At 48.2% G+C, this 26,398-nt stretch overlaps 1 protein-coding gene across 2 annotated transcripts; it reads left to right on the plus strand.

The window, feature by feature from the left end:
- The first annotated feature begins 1,294 nt into the window (after positions 1-1,294).
- LOC308577494 (proprotein convertase subtilisin/kexin type 4-like) lies at positions 1,295-26,180 on the plus strand. 2 transcript variants are annotated; one of them, XM_081177720.1, is made up of 14 exons: positions 1,305-1,674; positions 7,046-7,150; positions 8,662-8,757; positions 10,126-10,254; positions 12,659-12,735; positions 14,345-14,433; positions 15,342-15,514; positions 16,506-16,718; positions 18,434-18,534; positions 19,713-19,816; positions 20,462-20,579; positions 21,913-22,098; positions 23,597-23,841; positions 25,572-26,180. In XM_081177720.1, the coding sequence occupies exons 1-14, from the start codon at positions 1,498-1,500 to the stop codon at positions 26,051-26,053; spliced, it is 2,295 nt and encodes a 764-aa protein (XP_081033846.1). In that variant the 5' UTR covers positions 1,305-1,497; the 3' UTR covers positions 26,054-26,180. The 2 variants fall into 2 exon arrangements, with proteins under 2 accessions (XP_081033847.1, XP_081033846.1); XM_081177721.1 differs by lacking the exon at positions 21,913-22,098 and having other exon boundaries at positions 1,295-1,674.
- Positions 26,181-26,398: the final 218 nt, after the last annotated feature.

Genomic DNA, 26,398 nt, shown 5'->3' on the forward strand with positions numbered 1-26,398 from the left:
TGCTCTGGCTCACCAGAAGCGGTTTAGTCATGCTGGCTGTTGTGACGTGGGGTTTGTGATTTCAGCTCTCTTGACATAATATGCTGGAGACAGTTCTCTAGTAACACTTCTTTATTAAAGCAAACAAGACTGAAGCCTGAGGAGGGGAAAGCTACATTTATAGGGACAGGGAACTAGCTAGAAAGCTAGCTAGAATACATTTTGGAGGGAACAATATCAGGCAATCACAGTCCTGCCTTTTGGAGGAAACCAATAAGACAGAGGATCCAAATACAGCAACTTAAATGAACCAATAGTAGCTGTACCCTTTGAAACCAAAAGGCAGTTACTTTACCCTAATGCAAATGCAGACAATAATATTACAGATATAAAATCCTTTGACTCAATACACAACACTGGCCACATGACCCGGAAGCTGTACGCCAGCTCCCTCCGCCAGTTAAGCGAGATGAGCGCCGCAACCCCAGAGTCGGTCACGACTGGACCTAATGGTCCGGGGTCCCTTTACCTTATTGGATTTAGACTTCCTCCCCCAGCACCAGCCTCCATTTGTCTAGGTACTGGACTCTCCTTCCTTCAAAGTTTTTAAGCAGAAGTCAGATGGCCCCCTGTCATGGATGCTTTAGCCGAGATTCCTGCATTGCAGGGGGTTGGACTAGATGACCACTGGCTCCCAATTCTTAAGATTCTATGATTCTATGGTTTTCCCCATTGATGAGTGCCCAGGGACTCTGCAGATGGGCAGAGGCACGCTTTCTCTCTCCTATTTATGACTGTAAACCACTTTTTGCATCAAAAAAAATGGAAGTGGGGTACTTTATAGTATTATTATGTATATTTGGGCTGCATCTGATTCTGATGCCAGTAAATGCATTTATGTATAAACGCAATAAATACTGTACGTAGATAAAATCAATTAGAAGATTGTGGGGGTGCTGTTTTAAGCACAGCTGCACCGTTTAAACCACTTTTTGCATCAAAAAAAATGGAAGTGGGGTACTTTATAGTATTATTATGTATATTTGGGCTGCATCTGATTCTGATGCCAGTAAATGCATTTATGTATAAACGCAATAAATACTGCACGTAGATAAAATCAATTAGAAGATTGTGGGTGTGCTGTTTTAAGCACATCTGCACCGTTTACAAACGCAAACAAGCAACTTATTCACAAGAGGGCGAACCCCTTGCTTTAAGAAAATAAAAAAACTTCAACTCCCAGCAGAACTTGCGGCCATCCCAACCCTTTCCTTTCGCTTGAGAAACGAGCGCAAGGCCCCACGGGAGTCGTAGTTCCCGCGCCCTCTCGTTCCGGCTTCCCGTCGCCATGGCGACCGCGCGCCTCCGAACACGTGGAGCTCGACGAGCCCGCCCTTGGTCTCCTGGCGGCGGGCGTGGAGTGGAAATCGAGGCCCAGGCTTCGGCGGGGCGTGCTAGGCCGCACCCGGCTATAAAAGCCACCTGGGCGGGGGGCAGGTCTTCCTTTCCCTGGAAGCCATGAAGCGGGTGGCGGCTGCGGGGCTGGCGCTCTGCCTCTTGCTCCTCTGGGGCCGGTTCTCCCGAGGGCGCGCGGGGCCGCGCGTCTACCTGAGCAGCTGGGCGGTGCGCGTCCCCGCGGGGCCCCAGGTGGCGCAGCGCCTGGCGCGCAGGCATGGGATGCTGTACCTGGGACAGGTGAGGGTGGCTTGCATCTACCTGGGCAAGGAGAGCAGCAGCCATCCTTCTCCCCAAGGAAATAGGGTGGGCAGAATAATAATAATAATAATAATAATAATAATAATAATAATAATAATAATAATAATAATAATAATAATAACAATAATAATAATAATAATAATAATAACAACAACAACAATAATAATAATGGCTGCTCTCCTTCTCCCCCATGAAATAGGGTGGGGAGAATAATAATAATAATAATAATAATAATAATAATAATAATAATAATAATAATAATAATAGTAATAATGGCTGCTCTCCTTCTCCCCAATGAAATAGGGTGGGGAGAATAATAATAATAATAATAATAATAATAATAATAATAATAATAATAATAATAATAATAATAATGGCTGCTCTCCTTCTCCCCCATGAAATAGGGTGGGGAGAATAATAATAATAATAATAATAATAATAATAATAATAATAATAATAATAATAATAATAATAATTAATACTACCTTCTCCTCATTATGGTGTCAAGGAGATAAACAGCTATCTGACTTTTAGGAGACATCTGAAGGCAGCCCTGTTGAGGGAAATTTCCCCGATGAAAATAGGGACGTCCTCAGGATCAAATCAGAAACCGTGGCGGCTTCTGTAAATTTGGGACTGTCCCTGCAAAATAGGGACACTAGGAGATAATAATAATAATAATAATAATAATAATAATAATAATGATGATGATGATGATGATGTGTCCCCCACCCACCTGACTGCCCTTCCCCAGGGATGAGAAGGGATAGGAAAGATGGGGCCAATTTCTTTCCCTGGAAGGAGTCGGGTCGAGTGTGGCCTCTGAGCACGCGCGGAGTGCATTCTGCACTGGAAGATTTGGTGCCAGCGGCGGGTGGCTGCCCGGTTGCCCCAGTATGGAGGTTTGATTGAGCCGGATTGATTGTGCATGCTCTGGTTATCTCCCGCTTGGACTACTGCAATGCGCTCTACGTGGGGCTACCTTTGAAGGTGACCCGGAAACTGCAACTAATCCAGAATGCGGCAGCTAGACTGGTGACTGGGAGCGGCCGCCGAGACCACATAACACCGGTCTTGAAAGACCTACACTGGCTCCCAGTACGTTTCCGAGCACAATTCAAAGTGCTGGTGTTGACCTTGAAAGCCCTAAACGGCCTTGGTCCAGTATACCTGAAGGAGCGTCTCCACCCCCATCGTTCAGCCCGGACACTGAGGTCCAGCTCCGAGGGCCTTCTGGCGGTTCCCTCATTGCGAGAAGCAAAGCTACAGGGAACCAGGCAGAGGGCCTTCTCGGTAGTGGTGCCCGCCCTGTGGAACGCCCTCCCATTAGATGTCAAAGCGATAAATAACTACCTGACATTTAAATGACATCTTAAGGCAGCCCTGTTCAGGGAAGTTTTTAATCTGTGATATTTTACTGTATTTTTGGAAGCCGCCCAGAGTGGCTGGGGAAACCCAGCCAGATGGGCGGGGTACAAATAATAAATTATTATTATTATTATTATATGGGATCGGGGCGACCCACTGGCAGTCCCAAGGCTCTGCCCTCTTAGCTCGGGTCAAAGGGACCTCTGAGCACGTGTGGAGTGCGTTTGCACCGAAAGACTTGGTGCACCCGGACCCAACGCCCGCGTGGAGCAGCGTCCAGGTTTGCGAGCGGCCTGATAGGCTGCTCTCAGACCTGGAGGTTTGATTGAGCCGAGTTGACGTGATCGCGGCAACCCACAAGCTCTGCCATCCTAGGTCGGGTTGAGCGTAGCCTCTGAGCATATGTGGAGTGCCTTCTGCACCAAAAGACTTGGCGCACCCGGACCGAACAGTCTCAAAGCTCTGCACACCTAAGTCTGGTCCTTACAGATAGACTGCTACTGAGTATGGGGTTTCCACTTAGTCTTGGCGGCTGATAGCACCCGGGTGCGGCATCTCAATGCATTAGTTCAGGGAAGTTTTTAATGCGTGACATCTTAGTGTATTTTTGGTCTTTGTGGAAGCCGCGCAAAGTGGCTGGGGAAACCCAGCCAGATGGGCGGGGTACAAATAATAAATTATTACTATTATTGTTGTTGCCGCCGTTGTGTCTTGCGGTAGTGTAGATGCCTTTAAGTGGCAGAAAAAACTATGCATTCCTTTTTGTGTGTTTTGTTTTGTTTGTGGGCAAAGTGCCTCTGGACCTATGAGGAATGCCGTAATTGTAACAGCTAACAACTCTTCTGTGTACAGTTACAGATAGGTAGCTGTGTTGGTCTGCCATAGTCAAAATAAAAAAATTCCTTCCAGTAGCACCTTAAAGACCAACTAAGTTAGTTCTTGGTATGAGCTTTCGTGTGCATGCACACTTCTTCAGATACACTGAAACAGAAGTTGCCAGATCCTTCTATATAGTGAGAAGGTGGGGAGGGGTATTACTCAGAAGGGTAATGGGTAATGGAGAGACCTGGTATGAACAAAGACTTTGGATTCTTATCTCATTATACATGACTAAGCCATTTCTCACCTTCTCACCCCTTGCCTTTTCCTTTAAGACCTATTGCAGTCGTTAAGAGTCGTCAACAGGCTCATCTCAGCTATCTGCCAATCTCCCATTCCCACCACCCTTCTGAGTAATACCCCTCCCCACCTTCTCACTATATAGAAGGATCTGGCAACTTCTGTTTCAGTGCATCTGAAGAAGTGTGCATGCACACGAAAGCTCATACCAAGAACTAACTTAGTTGGTCTTTAAGGTGCTACTGGAAGGAATTTTTTTATTTTAACTCTTCTGTGATAACACACACACAAACACAGAATCAGAAGTGTAGCGTTGGAAGGGACCCCAGAGCTCATCTAGTCCAACCCGGTGCAATGCAGGAATCTTAGCTAAAGCACCCAGGGCCCATCAGTGTGTAGATATTGCTGGACTCAGCCATGCGAGCAAAACGAAATCGGTCCATGCCCAAGGGAGCTTCCAATTGAAAATTCAACACAGGGTGGCTATTGAGAATGGTAAGAAATATGGGCTGCATCTGCCAGAGTCGGCATGTTGTTGTTGTTGTTGAGTCGTTTAGTCGTGTCCGACTCTTGGTGACCCCCTGGACCAGAGCACGCCAGGCCCTCCTGTCTTCCACTGCCTCCCGCAGTTTGGTCAAACTCATGCTGGTAGCTTCGAGAACACTGTCCCACCATCTTGTCCCCTGTCACCCCCTTCTCCTTGCACCCTCCATCTTTCCCAACATCAGGGTCTTTTCTGGGAGTCTTCTCTTCTCATGAGGTGGCCAAAGTCTTGGAGCCTCAGCTTCAGGATCTGTCCTTCCATTGAGCACTCAGGGCTGATTTCCTTCAGAATGGAGAGGTTTGATCTTCTTGCAGTCCATGGGACTCTCAAGAGTCTCCTCCGGCACCGGAATTCAGAAGCATCCATTCTTCGGCGATCAGCCTTCTTTATGGTCCCGTTCTCACTTCCATAAATCACTACTGGGAAAACCATAGCTTTTACTATACGGACCTTTGCCGGCAAGGTGATGTCTCTGCTTTTTAAGATGCTGTCTAGGTTTGTCATTGCTTTTTTCCCAAGAAGCAGGCGTCTTTTAATTTCGTGGCTGCTGTCACCATCTGCAGTGATCATGGAGCCCAAGAAAGTAAAATCTCTCACTGCCTCCATTTCTTCCCCTTCTATTTGCCATGAGGTGATGGGACCAGTGGCCATGATCTTCGTTTTTTTGATGCTGAGCTTCAGACCATATTTTGCGCTCTCCTCTTTCACCCTCATTAAAAGGTTCTTTAATTCCTCCTCACTTTCTGCCATCAAGGTTGTGTCATCTGCATATCTGAGGTTGTTGATATTTCTTCCGGCATACCGGAAGAGTTATCATAGCCTTCCATTTTTGAGGTTTCCTTCTAAATGGTAGTCTTTCACCCCCCCAAAAAAAATCGTGCCCCCAAACCATTCCACAGCACCGTTGCTGGCGTCTGTCTCGAGAGACAATGGAGTGCGCCTCCGGCGGTGAAGTCAAACTGCTGCGTTGGCAGCATCGAAGTAACTTTCCCAAGGTGCAAGTCTGGGCCGGGCACCCCAGACGACAAGACCCCCTCCTTGACCTCAAATATGGGGTCCGAAGGAAATCAGAGCGAGATGTTTGGCACCAGCTTGGCTGCAGGAATTGCCAGAAGGAGGCGTACAAGGCGCCATCCAACGGTCTCTTTATCTGTGTCGGATTTCCTCCCGTGCTTTTTCTTTTCCCAAAGATATCCCCGTAGAGCAGTCAAGGCTTAGGGTCAGAGCTCGTGGGGGGAAAAATACCTTCTTGACTGTTGGACCCATCCTTGGTCGCACCAACACCATCTCCAAGAACCTGTCTTTGCATGCAAAAATAGGGTTTTTTTTATTCATTGCGTCTATATCGCAAATTTCCTTCTCACTGTATCTTCTCAACAACCCTAGGCCGAAAAGAACAGGCCACCCAGTGAGTTTCATGACTGAGTGGGGACTTGTACCCCAGGTGCTAATCTGACACTCTTAACCCAGGGGTCAGCAAACTTTTTCAGCAGGGGGCCAGTCCACTGCCCCTCAGACCTTGTGGGGGGGGCGGACTATATTTTTTTGGGGGAAATGAACGAATTCCTATGCCCCACAAATAACCCAGAGATGCATTTTAAATAAAAGCGTACATTCTACTCATGTAAAAACACCAGGCAGGCCCCACAAATAACCCAGAGATGCATTTAAAATAAAAGGACACAATCTACTCATGTTGAAACACGCTGATCCCCGGACCATCTGCGGGCCGGGTTGATAAGGCGATTGAGCCGGATCTGGCCCCCCGAGCCTTAGTTTGCCTACCCATGGGATAAAAAGGGTAAAAGGACCCCTGACCATTAGGTCCAGCCATGACCGACTCTGGGGTTGCGGTGCTCATCTCGCTTTATTGGCCGAGGGAGCCGGCGTACGGCTTCCGGGTCATATGGCCAGCAGGATTGAGCCACTTCTGGCGAACCAGAGCAGCGCATGGAAACGCCATTTACCTTCCCACCGGAGCGGTACCTATTGATCTACTTGCAGGTTGATGTGCTTTTGAACTGCTAGGTTGGCAGGAGCAGGGACTGAGCAACGGGAGCTCACCCAGTCATTGCGGGGATTCGAACCACCAACCTTCTGATCAGCAAGTCCTAGGCTCTGTGGTTTAACCCACAGCGCCACCTGCGCCCCTATCCCTGGGATAGGTCTTCCTTTTTGCCACTGCCCTCCTTCTGTGTCTTAAAAATGCTCCCTTTCCTCCGAGCTGAAGTTTCCCCCTTGCCTTTTTCAGTCCTGTTGGCCAAGGAGGAGGGGAAAGCTCACCCTAAGACTTCCTGATTCTTCCTTTTATTCCGGCAGGTGATCGAGGGGGAGCCTTATTACCACCTGAAGCACAGAGGCATCGTACAGAGGTCACTGACTCGACACTCGGGCTGGCACATCCGTCTGAAGAGAGAGCCTATGGTAAGCCGAGCGAATTGTGGAAGGGGGCTGCAGGAAGAGAGAGACTCAGCTCCTTTTACCTTGGTTCTATCCACTTTGTTGTTGTTTAGTCATTTAGTCGTGTCTGCCTCTTCGTGACCCCCTGGACCAGAGCACGCCAGGCCCTCCTGTCTTCCACTGCCTCCTGCAGTTTGGTCAAACTCATGCTGGTCGCTTCGAGAACACTGTCCCACCATCTCGTCCTCTGTCGTCCCCTTCTCCTTGTGCCCTCCATCTTTCCCAACACCAGGGTCTTTTCCAGGGAGTCTTCTCTTCTCCTGAGGTGGCCAAAGTCTTGGAGCCTCAGCTTCAGGATCTGTCCTTCCAGTGAGCACTCAGGGCTGATTTCCTTCAGAATGGAGAGGTTTGATCTTCTTGCAGTCCATGGGGCTCTCAAGAGTCTCCTCCAGCACCAGAATTCAAAAGCATGTTTAGTGCTTTTAGGGCATGTTTAGCCTGGAGAAGAGGAGGTTAAGGGGTGATATGATAGCACGGACGCGGACTTATAAAAAATATTGGGGGGGGGGGCCGGGAAAGCTCATGAATAATAAATAAGCTCATGAATATGCAAATAAAGTGGCGCCGCCTCCTCGTGAGCGAATAGGGGAGAGCGTGCTGCGCCTATTAATCAGCTCCGGAGCGGAAATTGGGTGGAGCTTTTGCTCGGGAGGGAGGGCAGGAGGCATGCAGCCCGATCCTGTGCATTTTGGGCTGGGGGAGGGGCGGCGATGGCGCTCTGCTGGAGGGGAACCGGAGAATATTGGGGGGGGCGGAGCCCCCCCAACGAATTTTTGAGGGGGCTAGGGCCCCCTCAAGCCCCATGGAGTCGGCGCCTATGTATGATAGCCATGTTCAAATATATAAAAGGATGTCATATAGAGGAGGGAGAAAGGTTGTTTTCTGCTGCTCCAGAGAAGCGGACACGGAGCAATGGATCCAAACTACAAGAAAGAAGATTCCACCTAAACATTAGGAAGAACTTCCTGACAGTAAGAGCTGTTTGACAGTGGAATTTGCTGCCAAGGAGTGTGGTGGAGTCTCCTTCTTTGGAGGTCTTTAAGCAGAGGCTTGACAACCATATGTCAGGAGTGCTCTGATGGTGTTTCCTGCTTGGCAGGGGGTTGGACTCGATGGCCCTTGTGGTCTCTTCCAACTCTATGATTCTATGATTCTGTGCATCCGTTCTTCGGCGATCAGCCTTCTTTATGGTCCAGCTCTCACTTCCATACAACACTACTGGGAAAACCAGAGCTTTAACTATACGGACCTTTGTTGGCAAGGTGATGTCTCTGCTTTTTAAGATGCTGTCTAGGTTTGTCATTGCTTTTCTCCCAAGAAGCAGGCGCCTTTTAATGCATAGCCAGCAGCAAATTTCATATCAACTCTACACTGCATGCAATCTTGACAGGCAGCCCATAAGATCATACTGGCATCACTGGGGTGGCGAGCGAGGAGGGAAACCCTTTTTAAAACGCCCGTCATTTTGCCTGTAGGTCCCTTGGTTTGAACAGCAGACGGTGAAGAGGCGAGCGAAGAGAGCCACCACAGTCGTCCCCACTGATCCGTGGTTTTACAAGCAGTGGTACATAGTGAGTGTCATCAGATATGGTCTGGGGCACTGGCAAAGATTCAGAGGAGGGTACGCGAGGAGCTCAGAGACGCTCAGGCAGGGGTAGGCAACCTAAGGCCCGGGGGCAGGATCCGGCCCAATCGCCTTCTCAGTCTGGCCCGTGGACGGTCCGGGAATCAGCGTGTTTTAACATGAGTAGAACGTGTGCTTTTATTTAAAATGCATCTCTGGGTTATTTGTGGGGCCTGCCTGGTGTTTTTACATGAGTAGAATGTGCGCTTTTATTTAAAATGCATCTCTGGGTTATTTGTGGGGCATAGGAATTCGTTCATTCCCACCCCCAAAATATAGTCCGGCCCCCCACATGGTCTGAGGGTCAGCGGACCGGCCCACGGCTGAAAAAGTTTGCTGACCCCTGGGCTCAGGGGTTGGCCCGAGAGGTTGCTGGGAGAAATGGGGCAAATGTTTTTTATTATTGTTTCGATTTCGATTTTATATATTGTGATCTTTTCTGGGAACCGCCCCAAGACCTCCGGGTATAGGGCAGAATATAAAACCAATAAATAAAATAAGAAATAAATAAGTAAAGGACTTGATTTAAATCCTTTTATTTTTACAGACAGACTCTTTCTTTGCAGCCAGATGAAGGTTTCATTTTTGGAATAATAAATTTTCAGAGTGGTTTTTACTGTTATATCAGAAATGACTGATTTGGTTACACTGTTAGAAACACATAGACAGATAATTATGAAATTATTGTGAGGTTTAATAAGTTAACTGTTTGGACAACTATTCTGCTGTACTTTATTGGAAGGAGAAAAGCGTCCATTTCCTTAATAACAATTTGAACAATTTATTTAACGGAAACAATAACATTATCGCCTATGTATCCATGTTGTTTAACCACATCAGTTAATAAACATGGATACATAGGCTATAACGTTATTGTTTCTGTTAAATAAATTGTTCAAATTGTTATTAAGGAAATTATGTTTTTCAACTGTTTAAATTGAAAAAAGAAACTTAGACTGAGACGGAAAAACTTAAAACAAATCCTTATTTTTCTGATGAACTTTGGACTACAATGTAACTTAATGTAATGTAACTTATATAATGTAACTTATAGCCTTTGGACTATAATGTAACTTAAATAGAAAACTGTCATTGGAAAGGTTCCCCCCCCAAAGCATTTTATTTTAAAGATCTGATTTAAATTCAGAAAATCTGATTTAAATAAAGGAAATTCGATTTAAAAAAAACAAAACAGAATTTTTTTAAAAAAAATCATTTGATTTTTATCCACCTTGCTCCTTTGAAAAGATGGGTTGAGAGAGCAAAACAGAACAGCAAAGCCGACCTCATTTTACTGCCGTCTTTTCCGTTTCAGAACGGCGATGTGTTTCCGGACCTCAACGTCCTCTCGGCCTGGAGCCAGGGCTATACGGGCTCAGGGGTAGTGGTCAGCATCTTGGATGACGGTATTGAGAAGGACCACCCTGACCTTGTAGCAAACTATGTAGGTAGAATTGTCTAGGGAGGGGGAGAAACACAGTTCAGCTCACAGTGATCCATGCGACGGTCACCTCCAGGCTTGACTACTGTAATTCGCTCTACGCGGGGCTGCCCTTGAAGCTGTCCCAGAAACTCCAGCGGGTGCAGAATGCTGCAGCGAGGCTCCTCACGGGGTCTCTGCCATCGGACCATATTCACCCAGTGCTTTTCCAGCTGCACTGACTCCAGGTGGAGTACAGGGTCAGATTTAAGGTGCTGGTTTTGACCTTTAAAGCCCTTCACGGCCTAGGACCCTCGTACCTACGGGACCGCCTCTCCCGGTATGCCCCACGGAGAGCCTCAAGGTCCATAAATAGCAACACCCTAGTGGTCCCGGGCCCTAAGGAAGTTAGATTAGCCTCAACCAGAGCCAGGGTCTTTTCAACACTGGCCCCGGCCTGGTGGAACGCTCTGCCTCATGAGACCAGGGCCCTGCCAGGATCTGATCTCTTTCCGCAGGGCCTGTAAGACAGAGTTGTTCCACCTGGCCTTTGGCTTGGAGCCAATTTGATTCCCTCCCCCTCTTTCTTTTTCCTTTTTCCTTTCTGCTCCTGTGATGAGGCTGCATTTTAATATTTTAATGTTTCAATATTTTAATTGTTGCATTTTAATCTTGTTTTTAAGTTGTATTCATTCAACTTGTTTTTATTATTGCTTGTTAGCTGCCCTGAGCCCGGCCTTGGCTGGGGAGGGCGAGGTATAAATAAAAATTATTATTATTATTATTATTATTATTATTATTATTATTATTATTATTTAATTCATGTTTTCTGAAACAATAAACAAACTGAAACAAACAGCCTTTCATCTTCATGTGCCTCCTTCACGAGAGGGTGGCAACACAATAACAGGGCCTTTTCTGCGGTGGCTCCCCATTTGCCTCCCAGTACACTGTACGTTTCCGAGCACAATTCAAAGTGTTGGTGCTGACCTTTAAAGCCCTCAACGGCTTCGGCCCAGTAGACCTGAAGGAGCGTCACCACCCCCATCATTCTGCCCGGACACTGAGGTCCAGCTCCGAGGGCCTTCTGGCGGTTCCCTCCCTGCGAGAAGCGAGGTTGCAGGGAACCAGGCAGAGGGCCTTCTTGGTGGTGGCTCCCACCCTGTGGAACGCCCTCCCACCAGATGTCAAAGAGGAAAACAACTACCAGACCTTTAGAAAACATCTGAAGTCAGCCCTGTTTAGGGAAGCTTTTAATGTTTAATAGATTATTGTATTTTAATATTCTGTCGGAAACCGCCCAGAGTGGCTGGGGAAACCCAGCCAGATGGGCGGGGTATAAATAATAAATTATTATTATTATTATGCTCTCCCCAGGGAGAGTCGCCTGGCGCCTTCATTATACACCTTTATGCACCGTATACGCCAAGCGAAAACATTGCTTTGCAACCAGGCTTGGGGCTGATTAACACCCTTTAAAATGTGTTTGTGTGTTTGGGTTTCTGGGGTTTTTTGTTCTTGTTTTTACCGTGCACTTTCTGTTTTTATATTGCATTTTTACATTGTGAACCTCCCCGGGAGCTGCGGACGAAGGGTAGGATACAAATTTAACAAAATCCTTTGACATTCACACTTGCTGCTGTAGCAACATTCATAAATACCGTATTCTTTGCTGTATAAGACTCACTTTTTCCCTCCTAAAAAGTAAGGGGAAATTTGTGTGTGTCTTATGGAGCGAATGCAGGCTGCGCAGCTATCCCAGAAGCCAGAACAGCAAGAGGGATTGCTGCTTTCATTGCACAGCGATCCCTCTTGCTGTTCTGGCTTCTGAGATTCAGAATATTCTTTTTCTTGTTTTCCTCCTCCAAAAACTAGGTGCGTCTTGTGGTCTGGTGCGTCTTATAGAGCGAAAAATACGGTAAATTTATACCCCTATCTGTCCCTATAATTCCCAAAAGAAAAGCTTCTGACTTTTTTTGAACATCCTTTTCAATTCATTGCATATCATTACCCATTAAGCTTTAACCTTACAACAAGACCACATGTGATAAACAGAACCTTCCTCTTTACATTTCCAACATTTGTTCGATTTAGATTCATACATTTTTGCCAATTTTCTCGGTGTTAGATACCAACGATATATCATTTTCATATAATTTTCTCTTAAACCATAACATGCTGTAAAATTTATATCCATATTCCACTCTCACCGGACTGCTATTAACTGGTTTTTTTAAAAAATAAAAAAATTCCTTCCTGTAGCACCTTAAAGACCAACTAAGTTAGTTCTTGGTATAAGCTTTCGTGTGCATGCACACTTCTTCAGATTTTGACTATGGCAGACCAACACGGCTACCTATCTGTAACTGGTTGTTTTTTCTTGTTTCTTGGGAACTGGAGATTCATTGATCTTGGCTTTTTCTTTTAGGACCCCGAAGCGAGTTACGACTTCAACGACGATGACCCTGACCCGCAGCCGCGATATAATGCTTGGGACGAGAATCGGTGAGTTTATCCTTCTGCCAGAGTCTTGTGGCATGGAGTCAGATCCATAGCTGTCAACCATCCTTTATTTGGCGGGAAAGTCCCTTATCCCAGCGCCGTATCCGCTGCTGTCCCTTATTGATGATGTCCCTTAAATTTCCCGGGTTTCAAAGGAAGCAGCTTCTCTCCCTCCCTCCCTGCCGGCCAGGGAGGAGGGAGGCTCCAACTGTGTTGCTTGGCTGCGTTGCTCACCCAATAAGGAGTCTAAGAACGACTGGGGGGGTGGAGCTTGCATCCCTTGTGCCAATCAAATCGGCCGCGTTGCCTGGGGACTCGCCTTTGCTCAGCGCTTCCCAGCGGAGAGGTGACGGTGGTTTTCCTTGCTGCATCCCCTTTGCTGGGTTGCTGCGCTGTGGGAACCACCGCTTGAGGCTTCGTTTGGCTGCTGGCTGGGCTTTCTGCCTTTGGCTCGGAGGGGCTCAGAGGTTGAACATACCTGTGCTGGGAAAATCCCTTATTTTGGCTGCTGATCCCGTATTTTCGAGGCTGCTGGTCCCTTTTTTTCAAATCTGTAAGTTGACAGCTATGGTCAGATCTGTTTTGCAAGCGCGATCCATCTTGGACTGGCCGCAGCCGGACTGAGGAACACGGAGGAATTATTTGACAAACATTCTTCCAATCCTAAATTCAGTACAGTGGTACCTCGGTTCTCAAACTTCATCCGTTCCAGAAGTCCGTTCCAAAACCAAAGCGTTCCAAAACCAAGGCGCGCTTTCCCATAGAAAGTAATGCAAAACAGATTAATCTAAATGTACATGTTTGCATGCCATTTCGCCTCCTGCCAATGAGTTTTCTGAGCTATTTCCCATAAAATTATGCACAATATTTTCAGGCACAGCTCCTAATAGGTGTGTATTTCTTTTTTTATATATAATATTTTTTATTGATTTTAACATATAAATTATAAAATGTACCACCAAACTTATCACATATACAATCTTTTTAGACTTCCATCAGCACCTCTGATAATCCACCGTTTTATCCACTTCTTATACATTTCTTAACTTTATATTGCCTTTAAGTCTCTTAACAAATTATCCTTTCCTTTATCTATTTTTGCAATACTTCCAATAATACTCCTCACAGAACTTCTTGTAAACCTACAAACGTCGTCTGGTCTTCACAAATACTTTTCAAATACTCCGTAAATTTACTCCAGTCTTCCGTGAATTTCTGGTCCCGCCGGTTTCAAATTCTTCCTGTTAATTTATCTAGTTCTGCATAGTCCATTAACTTCATCCTCCATTCTTCCATCGTCGGTAATTCTTCTTGCTTCCATTTTTGGGCCAATAATATTCTTGCTGCTGTTATTGCATATAAAAAGAGCTTACATTCTTTTCTATTTATATCACTCCCAACCATACCCAGTAAAAATGCTTCTGGTGCGTATTTCTGATCCATACGTTGGCTGGAGAAACTGCAAAACTCAGAGAAGCACAAATTTTTTTTAAAAGGCATCCGCGTTTCGGTTCGCAAGTTGCTTTGTTTTTTGGTAGGTTCGCCTTTAAACGTGGAGCAGAACTGGACTGCTCCCTTGTCCTTAACTCCTGTTTGCGTCTTTTAATCGCAGGCACGGGACTCGCTGCGCTGGGGAGGTCGCCGCCACCGCTGACAACGACGTTTGCGGAGCCGGCATCGCTTACCGGGCAAAGATCGGGGGCGAGTGAGCCCTTGTTTTGGGGATGATTTGGGGAAAGGGAGGGGGTTTCGGGTGAATTGCAAGAGAATGACTGTGGAGGAAACAGACAAGGTTCCCTTCCCAGGAGGAAGCTACAAGAAAGGGGACAAAAGATTCCAGATTATACGACTGGCATTTTTGGCTGCATGTACCCCATACCTTTAAAGTACACCCAAAGCCCACACACCTCCAAGAATCCTCTCTGAGCTACAGTTCCCAGCATTCTTAAACTACGGTTTAGAGGTCACCGGGCCCTAAGGAAGTCAGACTATCCTCCCCCAGGGCCAGGGCCTTTTCAGTGATGGCTCCGACCTGGTGGAATGCTCTGTCCCACGAGACCAGGGCCCTCAGGATTTAACCTCCTTCCGCCAGGCCTGTAAGGCAGAGCTATTCTGCCTGGCCTTTAATTTGAATTCGGCCTGACCTTTTATTTCCCTTCTCTTCCCTCCCCCTCCCCTTTTATGAAGATCACCCGCTCTGAGACCCCACAGCTAATTGTCCCCTGGCCTCCTCGCTGGCCTAAGAAGGACCAATTCAGCCCGCTAGCCCTGGGGATTATCTAATTGATTTTTGAATTTTATGGTTATTTGTGTTTTTATACTGTATTTTATGCTGCTTTTATAATTAAGTGTTTTAAATTTGTTGTTAGCCGCCCTGAATTGATAATTGATTTATAGATATCAGCAACTTGGTATTAATGTACCTCCTTGTATACACAGCTGTGATTTTTTTGGGAAATATTTCTGTTTAATTTGTCTGTTGTGGCTTCAGGTTTAAGATATTAAGCTGTATGGAAAATAACTAAACATATAGGTATAAATAAAATTATGGAGACTGCGGCCTGGGAAAACCGACAGAGCATCTCACCCTTTTTTTTTCTTCCTCTCAGGGGTGAGGATGCTTGATGGAACTGTGACGGATATTGTCGAAGCTCAGTCCTTGAGTTTCCACCCTCAGCACATTGATATCTACAGTGCTAGCTGGGGCCCGGAAGATGATGGGAAAACAGTGGACGGTCCCGGCATTCTGGCCACGGAAGCCTTCCGCAAGGGCATAATTAATGTAAGATTTCGCACCCGCCAAAACGGTCCCTGGCAAATTGTTTCCAGCGTTCGGAATGCTGCAGGCTGCTGGGCTGATGTATAGTTTCTTGGGCTTGCCGATCAGAAGGTCGGCGGTTCGAATCCCCGCCACGGGGTGAGCTCCCGTTGCTCGGTCCCAGCTCCTGCCAACGTAGCAATTCAAAAGCACGCCAGCGCAAGTAGATAAATAGGTGCCGCTCCGGCAGGAAGGTAAACGGCGTTTCCATGCGCTCTGGTTTCAGTCACGGTGTCCCGTTGTGCCAGAAGCGGTTTAGTCCTGCTGGCCACATGACCCAGAAAGGTGTCTGTGGACAAATACCAGCTCTCTCGGCCTGAAAGCGAGATGAGCACCACAACCCCATAGTTGCTTTTGACTGGACTTAACCGTCCGGGGTCCTTTATCTTTTAAAGGTAAAGGGACGCCTGACCATTAGGTCCAGTCGTGACCCACTCTGGGGTTGCGGCGCTCATCTTGCTTTGCTGGCTGAGGGAGCCGGCGTACAGCTTCCGGGTCATGTGGCCAGCATGACTAAGCCGCTTCTGGCGAACCAGAGCAGCGCACAGAAACGCCGTTTACCTTCCCGCCGGAGTGGTACCTATTTATCTACTTGCACTTTGACGTGCTTTTGAACTGCTAGGTTGGCAGGAGCAGGGACCGAGCAACGGGAGATCACCCCGTCGCGGGGATTCGAACCGCTGACCTTCTGATCAGCAAGTCCTAGGCTCTGTGGTTTAACCCACCCAACAAATGCATCTTTCTGGATGGTAACATTTCCTTACCTCCCACCAGTGCTCGATGGAAGGAGAATTCAGCTTGTGCCCCTACCGCCCCCCTAGAATCCTGAAACACCCACTAGTGGGCAATAAGGACCAGGGTAACAACCCTTGATCTATGCATATCTACATACAGGAAATGGAACCATCTTTATGGAATTATATCCCCCCAACAGATTTTCCCCTTCTGTTTTCAGGGCCGCCAGGGGCTGGGCTCCCTCTTCGTCTGGGCCTCGGGGAACGGCGGCCTCCGCAGCGACAACTGCAACTGCGACGGCTACACCAACAGCATCTACACCTTGTCGGTGGGCAGCACGACCGAGAGGGGCAGGGTGCCCTGGTACAACGAGGCCTGCGCCTCGACCCTCACCACCACTTACAGCAGCGGGGCGAAAGGCGAAAAGCAGATTGTGAGATGCCTGTTTGCTCGCGGTTCTCTTGACAAAGACGGGGGGGGGGGCAGTTGGAGGGCAGGCAGGGCATTCAGCCAATCTCACACACGCGCCGTTTGGTAAAAAGGCTGTTTTTAGAATACATACATCTTTGTCTTCCATGAACACGGTTTTAACAGTGAGTCCGTAAGCGACTGCGGAGGCCAATTCTGGATCCACACGTCCTTCCACAGTGGGGACATTGGTTTCCGGGCAGGAGTTGATCCTGGGGAGGGTTTGCCAAGCGTACCTTCCTCTTAGCGCGTTTCTCCCTTGCGTCCTGAGTTTGAGCGTCTTCGAAGCCCACAACACCTTTGGTAAAGGCTGTTCTCCAATTGGATGAACTCGTGAGCAGGATGCGAGCTATGAGTAGCAGAGAGAGTTAGAGATTGCTGTATTAGAGTTAGGACAGGTAAGGAGGAAGATAAGGTCTACAGCAAAGAGTGGAAAGGAAAAATATCACAGAAAATGGGGGGAGGGAAGTCAATAATATAAAAGAAAAACTTACGTCTTGGAATTTTATGTGCAATTTGTGGAAATTTAATTTGATATACACATACTCACACACAGTATATTAAACAGCAAAACAACAACAATAAAGACTTGAGAAATGGCCCAACCCCAACGACCACTGTTAGAGGATTTATATATATGAGTCCTTTTTGTTGTTGTTGAGTCATTTAGTCGTGTCCGCCTCTTCGTGACCCCCTGGACCAGAGCACGCCAGGCACTCCTGTCTTCCACTGCCTCCCGCAGTTTTGTCAAACTCATGCTGGTAGCCTCGAGAACACTGTCCCACCATCTCGTCCTCTGTCGTCCCCTTCTCCTTGTGCCCTCCATCTTTCCCAGCATCAGGGTCTTTTCCAGGGAGTCTTCTCTTCTCCTGGGTGGCCAAAGTCTTGGAGCCTCAGCTTCAGGATCTGTCCTTCCAGCAAGCACACAGAACTGATTTCCTTCAGAATGGATCGGTTTGATCTTCTTGCAGTCCATGGGACTCTCAAGAGTCTCCTCCAGTACCAGAATTCAAAAGCATCAATTCTTTGCCGATCAGCCTTCTTTATGGTCCAGCTCTCACTTCCATACATCACTAACGGGAAAACCATAGCTTTAACTATACGGACCTTTGTAGGCGAGGTGATGTCTTTGCTTTTTAAGATGCTGTCTATGAGACCTTAGAATTCCTATAACACCACCCGAAAGCTTCATGCAAGCGTCACAGAAAAAGGCGTTCTGCAACAGAAATGTGAGAGAGTGTGGCTTTTGTCTCCTGTTTTGTCGAGATACCTGATAACGTTTGCCGATTGCCTTAACCTGGGCAGTCTGGGCCGTTATATTGAGGTGGCAAATACCTTAGTTCTCAAACCCAGTTCTCTGGCCTCCCCTATTCACACACAAAACATGCCCTTTTGATTGGATTTGAAGCCTTTGGGAATGAAAAGAATGATTGGGAGAGGTTTTCCCCAAGATATTTCATTCTGTAGAGGAAATATGGAGGGAGGGTCATTAAGAATTGCATGATAGCTCTCCTGTACTATTTCGGAGCTGTGGTCTATGTACCTTGCCCATGAACATTTGTTTTATTGACGGCACCTTAGAACTATTATAATAATGGGAGAAGATTGGAGGCTGGCTGAAGAATCCGTGCAACCTGTATTTCTTATTTTATTTTTTTGTGATTCTCTTTCCCCTCGCAGGTGACCACAGACCTGCGCCACACCTGCACCAGCGGCCACACGGGAACGTCTGCTTCCGCCCCTCTCGCGGCCGGCATGATTTCGCTCGCTTTGGAAGCCAAGTAAGAAGGGAGGAGTTTCGGCTAACCTCTTTGAGGTCCAAGGGCCTCACTGCAAGTCTTCCGGAGGGGCTGGGGCACAAATCTGACTTCTCAGCTCGGTTGATTTGATCTCTTTCAAATCGGAACCAGTGAAGGCGGTGAAGGTCCTGTGTGAGTGCCTGGAGGCGGTTGGAGGATGGATGGCGGCTAATGGATTGAGGTTGAATCCTGACAAGACAGAAGGACTGTTTTTGGGGGACAGGAGGCAGGCGGGTGTGGGGGATTCCCCTGGTCCTGAATGGGGTAACTGTGCCCCTGAAGGACCAGGTGCGTAGCCTGGGAGTCATTCTGGACTCACAGCTGTCCATGGAGGCGCAGGTCAATTCTGTGTCCAGGGCAGCTGTCTACCAACTCCATCTGGTACGCAGGATGAGACCCTCCCTGCCCGCAGACTGTCTCGCCAGAGTGGTGCATGCTCTGGTTATCTCCCGCTTGGACTACTGCAATGTGCTCTATGTGGGGCTACCTTTGAAGGTGACCCAGAAACTACAACTAATCCAGAATGCAGCAGCTAGACTGGTGACTGGGAGCGGCCGCCAAGACCACATAACACCGGTCTTGAAAGACCTCCATTGGCTCCCAGTATGTTTCCGAGCACAATTCAAAGTGTTGGTGCTGACCCTGAAAGCCCTGAACGGCCTCGGTCCTGTATACCTGAAGGAGCGTCTCCACTTCCATCGTTCTGCCCGGACACTGAGGTCCAGCGCCAAGGGGCTTCTGGTGGTTTCCTCGCTGCGAGAAGCCAAGTTACAGGGAACCAGGCAGAGGGCCTTCTCGGTGGTGGTGCCCGCCCTGTGGAACGCCCTCCCACCAGATGTCAAAGAGAAAAAGAACTACCAGACTTTTAGAAGACACCTGAAGGCAGCCCTGTTTAGGGAAGCTTTTAATGTTTAATAGGTTATTGTATTTTAGTGTTTTGTTGGAAGCCACTCATAGTGGCTGGGGAAACCCATCCAGATAGGTGAGATATAAATAATAAATTATTATTATTATTATTATTATTATTATTATTATTATTATTATTGATTAGAGCCTGGTGCTGTTAACGCCAAAGTCAGGGGCTCGATCTCCATACAGGCCACCTGCATGTTCCTGCATTGCAACTCTTATGATTCTCACTCCCTTCTCCATCTTTGTAGCCCAGCCCTGACCTGGCGTGACATGCAACACATTGTCGTGAGGGCTTCCAGGCCAGCCCACCTCCAGGCAGACGACTGGGCTGTGAATGGCGTAGGGCGCAAAGGTGAGGCTGGGGAGAGCTGGAATCAAGGCAACATCTGGAGTGCTGCAGGTTCCCTCCGTCTTTGTTGTTGTTTAGTCGTTTAGTCGCCTCTTTGTGACCCCCTGGACCAGAGCACGCCAGGCCCTCTTGTCTTCCACTGACTCCCGTTTGTTTGGTCAAACTCATGCTGGTAGCTTCGCGAACCCTATCCAACCATCTCGTCCTCTGTCGTCCCCTTCTCCTTGTGCCCTCCATCTTTCCCAACATCAGGGTCTTTTCCAGGGAGTCTTCTCTTCTCCTGAGGTGGCCAAAGTCTTGGAGCCTCAGCTTCAGGATCTGTCCTTCCAGTGAGCACTCAAGGCTGATTTCCTTCAGAATGGAGAGGTTTGATCTTCTTGCAGTCCATGGGACTCTCAAGAGTCTCCTCCAGCACCAGAATTCAAAAGCATCCATTCTTCGGCGATCAGCCTTCTTTATGGTCCAGCAGCATTTCCCAAACTTAGGTCTCCACCTGTTTGGGGACCACAATTCCCATCCTCCCTAGCTATCAGGACCAGTGGTTAGGGACGATGGGATTTGTAGTCCAAGTTTGGGGAAACGCTGCTCTAATTCCTCCGAGGGAGCAGGATCTCATCATTGTTTCTCTTGTTTCTCTCTCCCTTTCAGTGAGTCACTATTACGGATACGGGCTCTTAGACGCCGGACGCCTGGTGGATCTGGCCAAGAGGTGGAATACAACGGGGCCGCAGAGGAAATGCTCCATCAGAATCGTCTACAAGCCATTGTAAGGGACAGACTCTCAACAGGCAGAGGGCCTTCTTGGTGGTGGCTCCCGCCCTGTGGAATGCCCTCCCATTAGAGGAAATAAACAGCTATCTGACTTTTAGAAGGCATCTGAAGGCAGCCCTGCTTAGGGAAGCTTTTAATGTTTGATGTTCTTTTGTGTTTTTAATATTCTGCTGGGAGCCGCCCAGAGTGGCTGGGGAGACCCAGCCAGATGGGCGGGGTATAAATAATAAATTATTATTATTATTATTATTATTATTATTATTATTATTATTATTATTATTACTACTACTACTACAGTCATACATCGGGTTACAAACGCTTCGGGTTGTGCGTTTTCGGGTTGCTGGAATGGGTTACTTCCGGGTTTCAGTGCTCACACATGCACAGAAGTGCTAAATTGTGCTTTGCGCATGCGTGCCGAACTGTGACCCGCATGTGCGCAGACACGGAGCTGCAGATTGGAATGCTGCGGGTTGCGAACATGCCTCCTGCACGGATCACGTTTGCAACCTGAGCATCCAATATATTATTATTATTATTATTATTATTATTATTATTATTATTATTATTATTATTATTATTATAATATACCCTCCAAGCAGCTTGGCAACTAATGTGCTAGCTAAAAAAGGCACTTTCTGGGTCATGTGGCCAGCAGGACTAAGCCGCTTCTGGCGAACCAGAGCAGCGCACGGAAACACCGTTTACCTTCCCGCCAGAGTGGTACCTATTTATCTACTTGCACTTTGACGTGCTTTCGAACTGCTAGGTTGGCAGGAGCAGGGACTGAGCAATGGGAGCTCACCCCGTCGTCACAGGGATTTGAACCGCCGACCTTCTGATTGGCAAGCCCTAGGCTCTGTGGTTTAGACCACAGCGCCACCCGCGTCCCTTCGATATCTTTTAGACATTGACAAATTAGACTGTTTGCTTTGGAAAGGCCGAAATCCAAAGGTAAAAGGTAGAGGGACCCCTGACTGTTAGGTCCAGTCGTGGACGACTCTGGGGTTGCGGCGCTCATCTCGCTTTACTGGCCGAGGGAGCCGGCGTACAGCTTCCGGGTCATGTGGCCAGCATGACTAAGCCGCTTCTGGCGAACCAGAGCAGCGTACGCTAACGCTGTTTACCTTCCCGCTGGAGTGGTACCTATTTATCTACTTGCACTTTGATATGCTTTCGAACTGCTAGGTTGGCAGGAGCAGGGACCGAGCAACGGGAGCTCAACCTGTCGCAGGATAGCTCCTCTTGAAAGGGGCTGAGCATGTCCGAACCCCGCTGCAGATAACTCTGCCTCTTCTTCCTCTCCCGCCCCTTTGGCTTTCTCGCAGGCTGATTGGTTCAAGGCTGTCCATCGCCAAAAACGTCACCTCCTCCTCCTGCCAGAGGAAGGACCAGAGCATCCGTTCCCTGGAGCACGTCCAGGTGCAGCTCTCCCTCCGCTACAGCCGCCGAGGAGATTTAGCCATCTCTCTGACCAGCCCCATGGGGACCAAATCCACTCTGGTGGCTGTCAGGTAAGGCCGGGCGATATATTAATAGATCGTCCCAACCCGAAGTCCATATCGTGATGTCGGCTTCACTGTTTCTGAGAAGGTGAAAGATGGCTTAGTCATGTATAATGAGATAAGAATCCAATGTCTTTGTTCATACCAGGTCTCTCCATGGTTTTAAGTTTGGTACTGAGTTGCAATTCAGCAGCCTCTCTTTCCAGTCTATTTCTGAAATTCCTTTGTAGTAAAACAGCTACTTTGAGATCTTGTATAGAATGTCCTGGGAGATTGAAGTGTTCACCTTCTCACCCCTTGCCTTTTCCTATAAGACCTATTGCAGTCGTTAAGAATCGTCAACAGGCTCATCTCAGCTATCTGCCAATCTCCCATTCCCACCACCCTTCTGAGTAATACCCCTCCCCACTTTCTCACTATATAGAAGGGTCTGGCAACTTCTGTTTCAGTGTATCTGAAGAAGTGTGCATGCACACGAAAGCTCATACCAAGAACTAACTTAGTTGGTTTTTAAGTTGCTACTGGAAGGAATTTTTTTATTTTGACTATGGCAGACCAACATGGCTACCTATCTGTAACTGTATCCTTAACTTAAAGAAAACAAAAGAGATCATTGTGGACTTTAGGAAATGTAAATTGAATATTCAGCCACTTATTACTGAGGGGAAGCGCGTGGAACAGGTCTCGGTGTTTCGATTTCTGGGAATGGAGTTGAGAGACGACCTAACCTGGGGAGAAAACACCAAAGAACTGATGAAGAGAGCACAGCAGAGGTTATATTTTCTGAGAATCCTCCGGAAAAACAATCTCTCAAAGGACCTGTTGATGGCATTTTACCATTGCACTGTGGAGAGTGTATTAACTTATGGTCTGTGTGTGTGGTTTGGGAGCTGCACGGTCAGGGGAAAAACAATGCTGTCCAGGGTTGTAAAGACTGCAGAGAGAATAATTGGATGCACTCTTCCCACCTTGGATCAAATCTACGCTTCCAGGTGCCCTAAGAAAGCGGCAGAGATAGCGCAGGATAGTGCGCACCCCGGAAATGATCTCTTTCAGCTTCTGCCTTCTGGAAGAAGGTATAGGGTTATAAAAACTAGGACTAGCCGCCTGAGAAACAGTTTCTACGCAAATGCAATTCTGGTTCTAAATGCAGCATAAGGGGTCTCTATAGTATAGTGTATTTTAAAATGGGGTTTCAGAGTTTTTAGGGGGGTTTTGAATGTTTTATGTCGTTTTTCAATTTCATTGCTCTGCATGGGACAATGACAATAAATATATCGTATATGGGTCACTTTCCAGCTTGTCGACATCCTTCTTAAACTGGGGTGCCCAGAACCACACACAAGAATGCAGGCGGGGCCAGATCACAGCAGAATATTATCACCCTTGTTTTGGATACTATGCAATTCTATGGATGCAGCCCAGAAGAGTGTTGGCTTTTTTTGCTGCCGCATCACACCGTCGGCTCGTGTTAAGCTCGTGCACGATTTCTCTCTCTTCCCCCCAGGCCCCACGACACCAGCCGCGAGGGGTACAGGGACTGGTCTTTCATGTCCACGCACTATTGGGACGAAAATCCGCAGGGCGTATGGTCCCTTCTGCTGGAGAACAAAGGCGACGCGTACAACACGGGGTCCCTCGACAGCTTTGTGTTAAAACTGTACGGCACAGAGGAAGATATGAGGGCGAGACCGGCCGCAGCCTCGATGGTGGGCAGCTGTGCTATGCGAAGCGCTGATGGAGAATGCCTGGGTAAGTTGCGTCCATCCCTCCTTACCCCGGCTGGCGGGCCGCGGAGCCTGCGGAACCCCTTGCCACTGGATTCCAGTAACAAAAGAAATAGATTGTTGGAAAATGGGGGGTGGGGCTCTTTTGGTTTGGCGGAAAGGACCATTAAACTCCCCCACCCCAGGCCGACTTTGGTAGGTGATTGACAGGTGGGGGAGTCCGAACCGTCTGGTCACGGCGGACCCGTGCGCGTTGATGTCTTTCCCGCTGGGAAATGCAGTGCCCATCAGGTGCAGGTGGCGATTAGACTTTGGAAAGCTGGCACCGCCGGATCAAGTACCGTATTTTCCACTCTATAAGATGCACCAGACCATAAGAGGCACCTAGTTTTGGGAGGAGGAAAACAAGAAATATTCTGAATCCCAGAAGCCAGAACATCAAGAGGGATCTGGCTTCTGAGATAGCCGCACGAAGCCTCTTCCGGGCAGCGTGACGAAGGCTCCGCCAAGAGCCGCGCTCCCTTTAAAGAGCACGCGGAGTGTGTGTGCGGTTCTTGGGGGGTTTTCCCTGAGTTAGGGAGAAGGGCAGCTCTTTAAAGGGAGCGCTGAGCAGAGCCTCCCGCCTGCATTCGCTCCATAAGACACACACACATTTCCCCTTCCTTTTTAGGAGGGGAAAAGTGTGTCTTATAGAGCGAAAAATACGGTACATCAAATTTGCCGCGAGAATTCTGGGTTTGGAACAAATGTGCGATGAATAATACAGTAAAATCCAAGCTGCAAAACCCCCGCTGCTTTTCACGCCGTTCTCTCACGAGACAGGCGGATGCCAGCAATTCTGAATACGGCCGTGCCTCGGAATAATAATAATAATAAATAATAATAATAATAATAATAATTTATTCTTTATACCCCACCCATCTGGCTGGGTCTCCCCAGCCACTCCGGGCAGCTTCCAACAAACCACTAAAATACAATAACCTATTAAACATTAAAAGCTTTCCTAAACAGGGCTGCCTTCCGATGTCTTCTGAAAGTTTGGTAGTTACTTTTCTCTTTGACATATGGTGGGAGGGTGTTCCACAGGGTGGGCGCCACTACCGAGAAGGCCCTCTGCCTAGTTCCCTGTAACTTGGCTTCTTGCAGGGAGGGAACCGCCAGAAGACCCTCGGAAATGGACCTCAGTGTCCGGGTAGAACGATGGGGGTGGAGACGCTCCTTCAGGTATACTGGGCTGTTTAGGGCTTTAAAGGTCAGCACCAACCCTTTGAATTGTGCTCGAAAACATACTGGGAGCCAGTGTAGGTCTTTCAAGACCTGTGTTATGTGGTCTCGGCGGCTGCTCCCAATCCCCAGTCTAGCTGCTGCTTCTGGATTAGTTGTAGTTTCCGGGTCACCTTCAAAGGTAGCCCCACGTAGAGCGCATTGCAGTAGTCCAACTTCCAAAACATTCGGAAACCAAGGCACGGCTTCCAATTGGCTGCAGGAAGCTCCTGCAGCCAATCGGAAGTCACGTCGGAATATTCGGGTTCCAAAGAACGTTCGCAAACTGGAACACTCGCTTCCGGGTTTGCGGCGTTCAGGAACCAAGACGTTCGACTCACAAGGCGTCTGGCATCTGACTGCAATGCTGTTTTTACAGGGTAATAGCTTCATGGAACCTTGCGGCTGTTCCAACAAAATTTGGGAACCGTTGTTCTCCGCCTCCCCTCCGGCGTCTCTCCTGTGTCGCTCACCCTCTCTTTCTCTTCTCAGAATGCCACGGCCCCTTCTACATCCTCCAGCGCCGATGCGTCTCCTACTGCCCCCCCAGATATTACGCCCTCTCCCGGCCCTGGCTGGCTCCCGACGGGACGCCCCGCAACGCCCGGTCCTGCGCCGCTTGCCACCCGTCCTGCTACACCTGTCTCGGAGGCGCGGAAAACAACTGCACCGCTTGCCCGCCTTTCAGTAGCTTCCAAGAAGCCGACCACCGCTGTCTCCAGCACCCGTACTACACGTCCCGGGGAGGGGAGGTCGCCCGGGGGCACGGGCACCTTCCGCTCCTACTTGCGGTGGCCCTGATGTTTGTGGGGCCCGTCGTCTTCTCCCTCCTCTATGGGGCTTACCGCTTGGCCTCCCGCAGGGGCCAGGGGCGGAAGGGGGCAGGGGCCCGGGCAGAATCCGGATCGGAACCACTGTGCCTGAACCAGACGGAGGAATGTTTAAAGGAGCCGCTGCGGAAGACTTTCCCGTGAAAACAAAAGCTGGAGGACTCGAACCCGGCTTTGCATTGATGCCTTGTTTTGTTTTTTTACTCTCCCTCTCACCCCAAAAGACACCAGACCCTGTTTTTTCTTGAATGCAATACAATCTCAGCCTGTGTATTGTGTGTTTGTGATTGAGGGGTGCGGTTTGCGCCTTTAAGTTTCACGGGTTGTTTATTCTTGCTTTTATCTCGGGCGTTCGTGTCGGAGCACACCTGGTAGCGCTTACCAAAGGGAACTGCATTCTGCACATGCTCGGTGACATTTACTGCTATCCCAGGCCAAGGCTTCTGGTATTCCTCGAGTCCTTGCTTTGATGGTCCATTTCTGAAAATG

This window comes from Podarcis bocagei, assembly GCF_964188305.1.
Source record: "Podarcis bocagei genome assembly, chromosome: 18".
In the NCBI taxonomy this organism is placed as follows: Eukaryota; Metazoa; Chordata; class Lepidosauria; order Squamata; family Lacertidae; genus Podarcis; species Podarcis bocagei.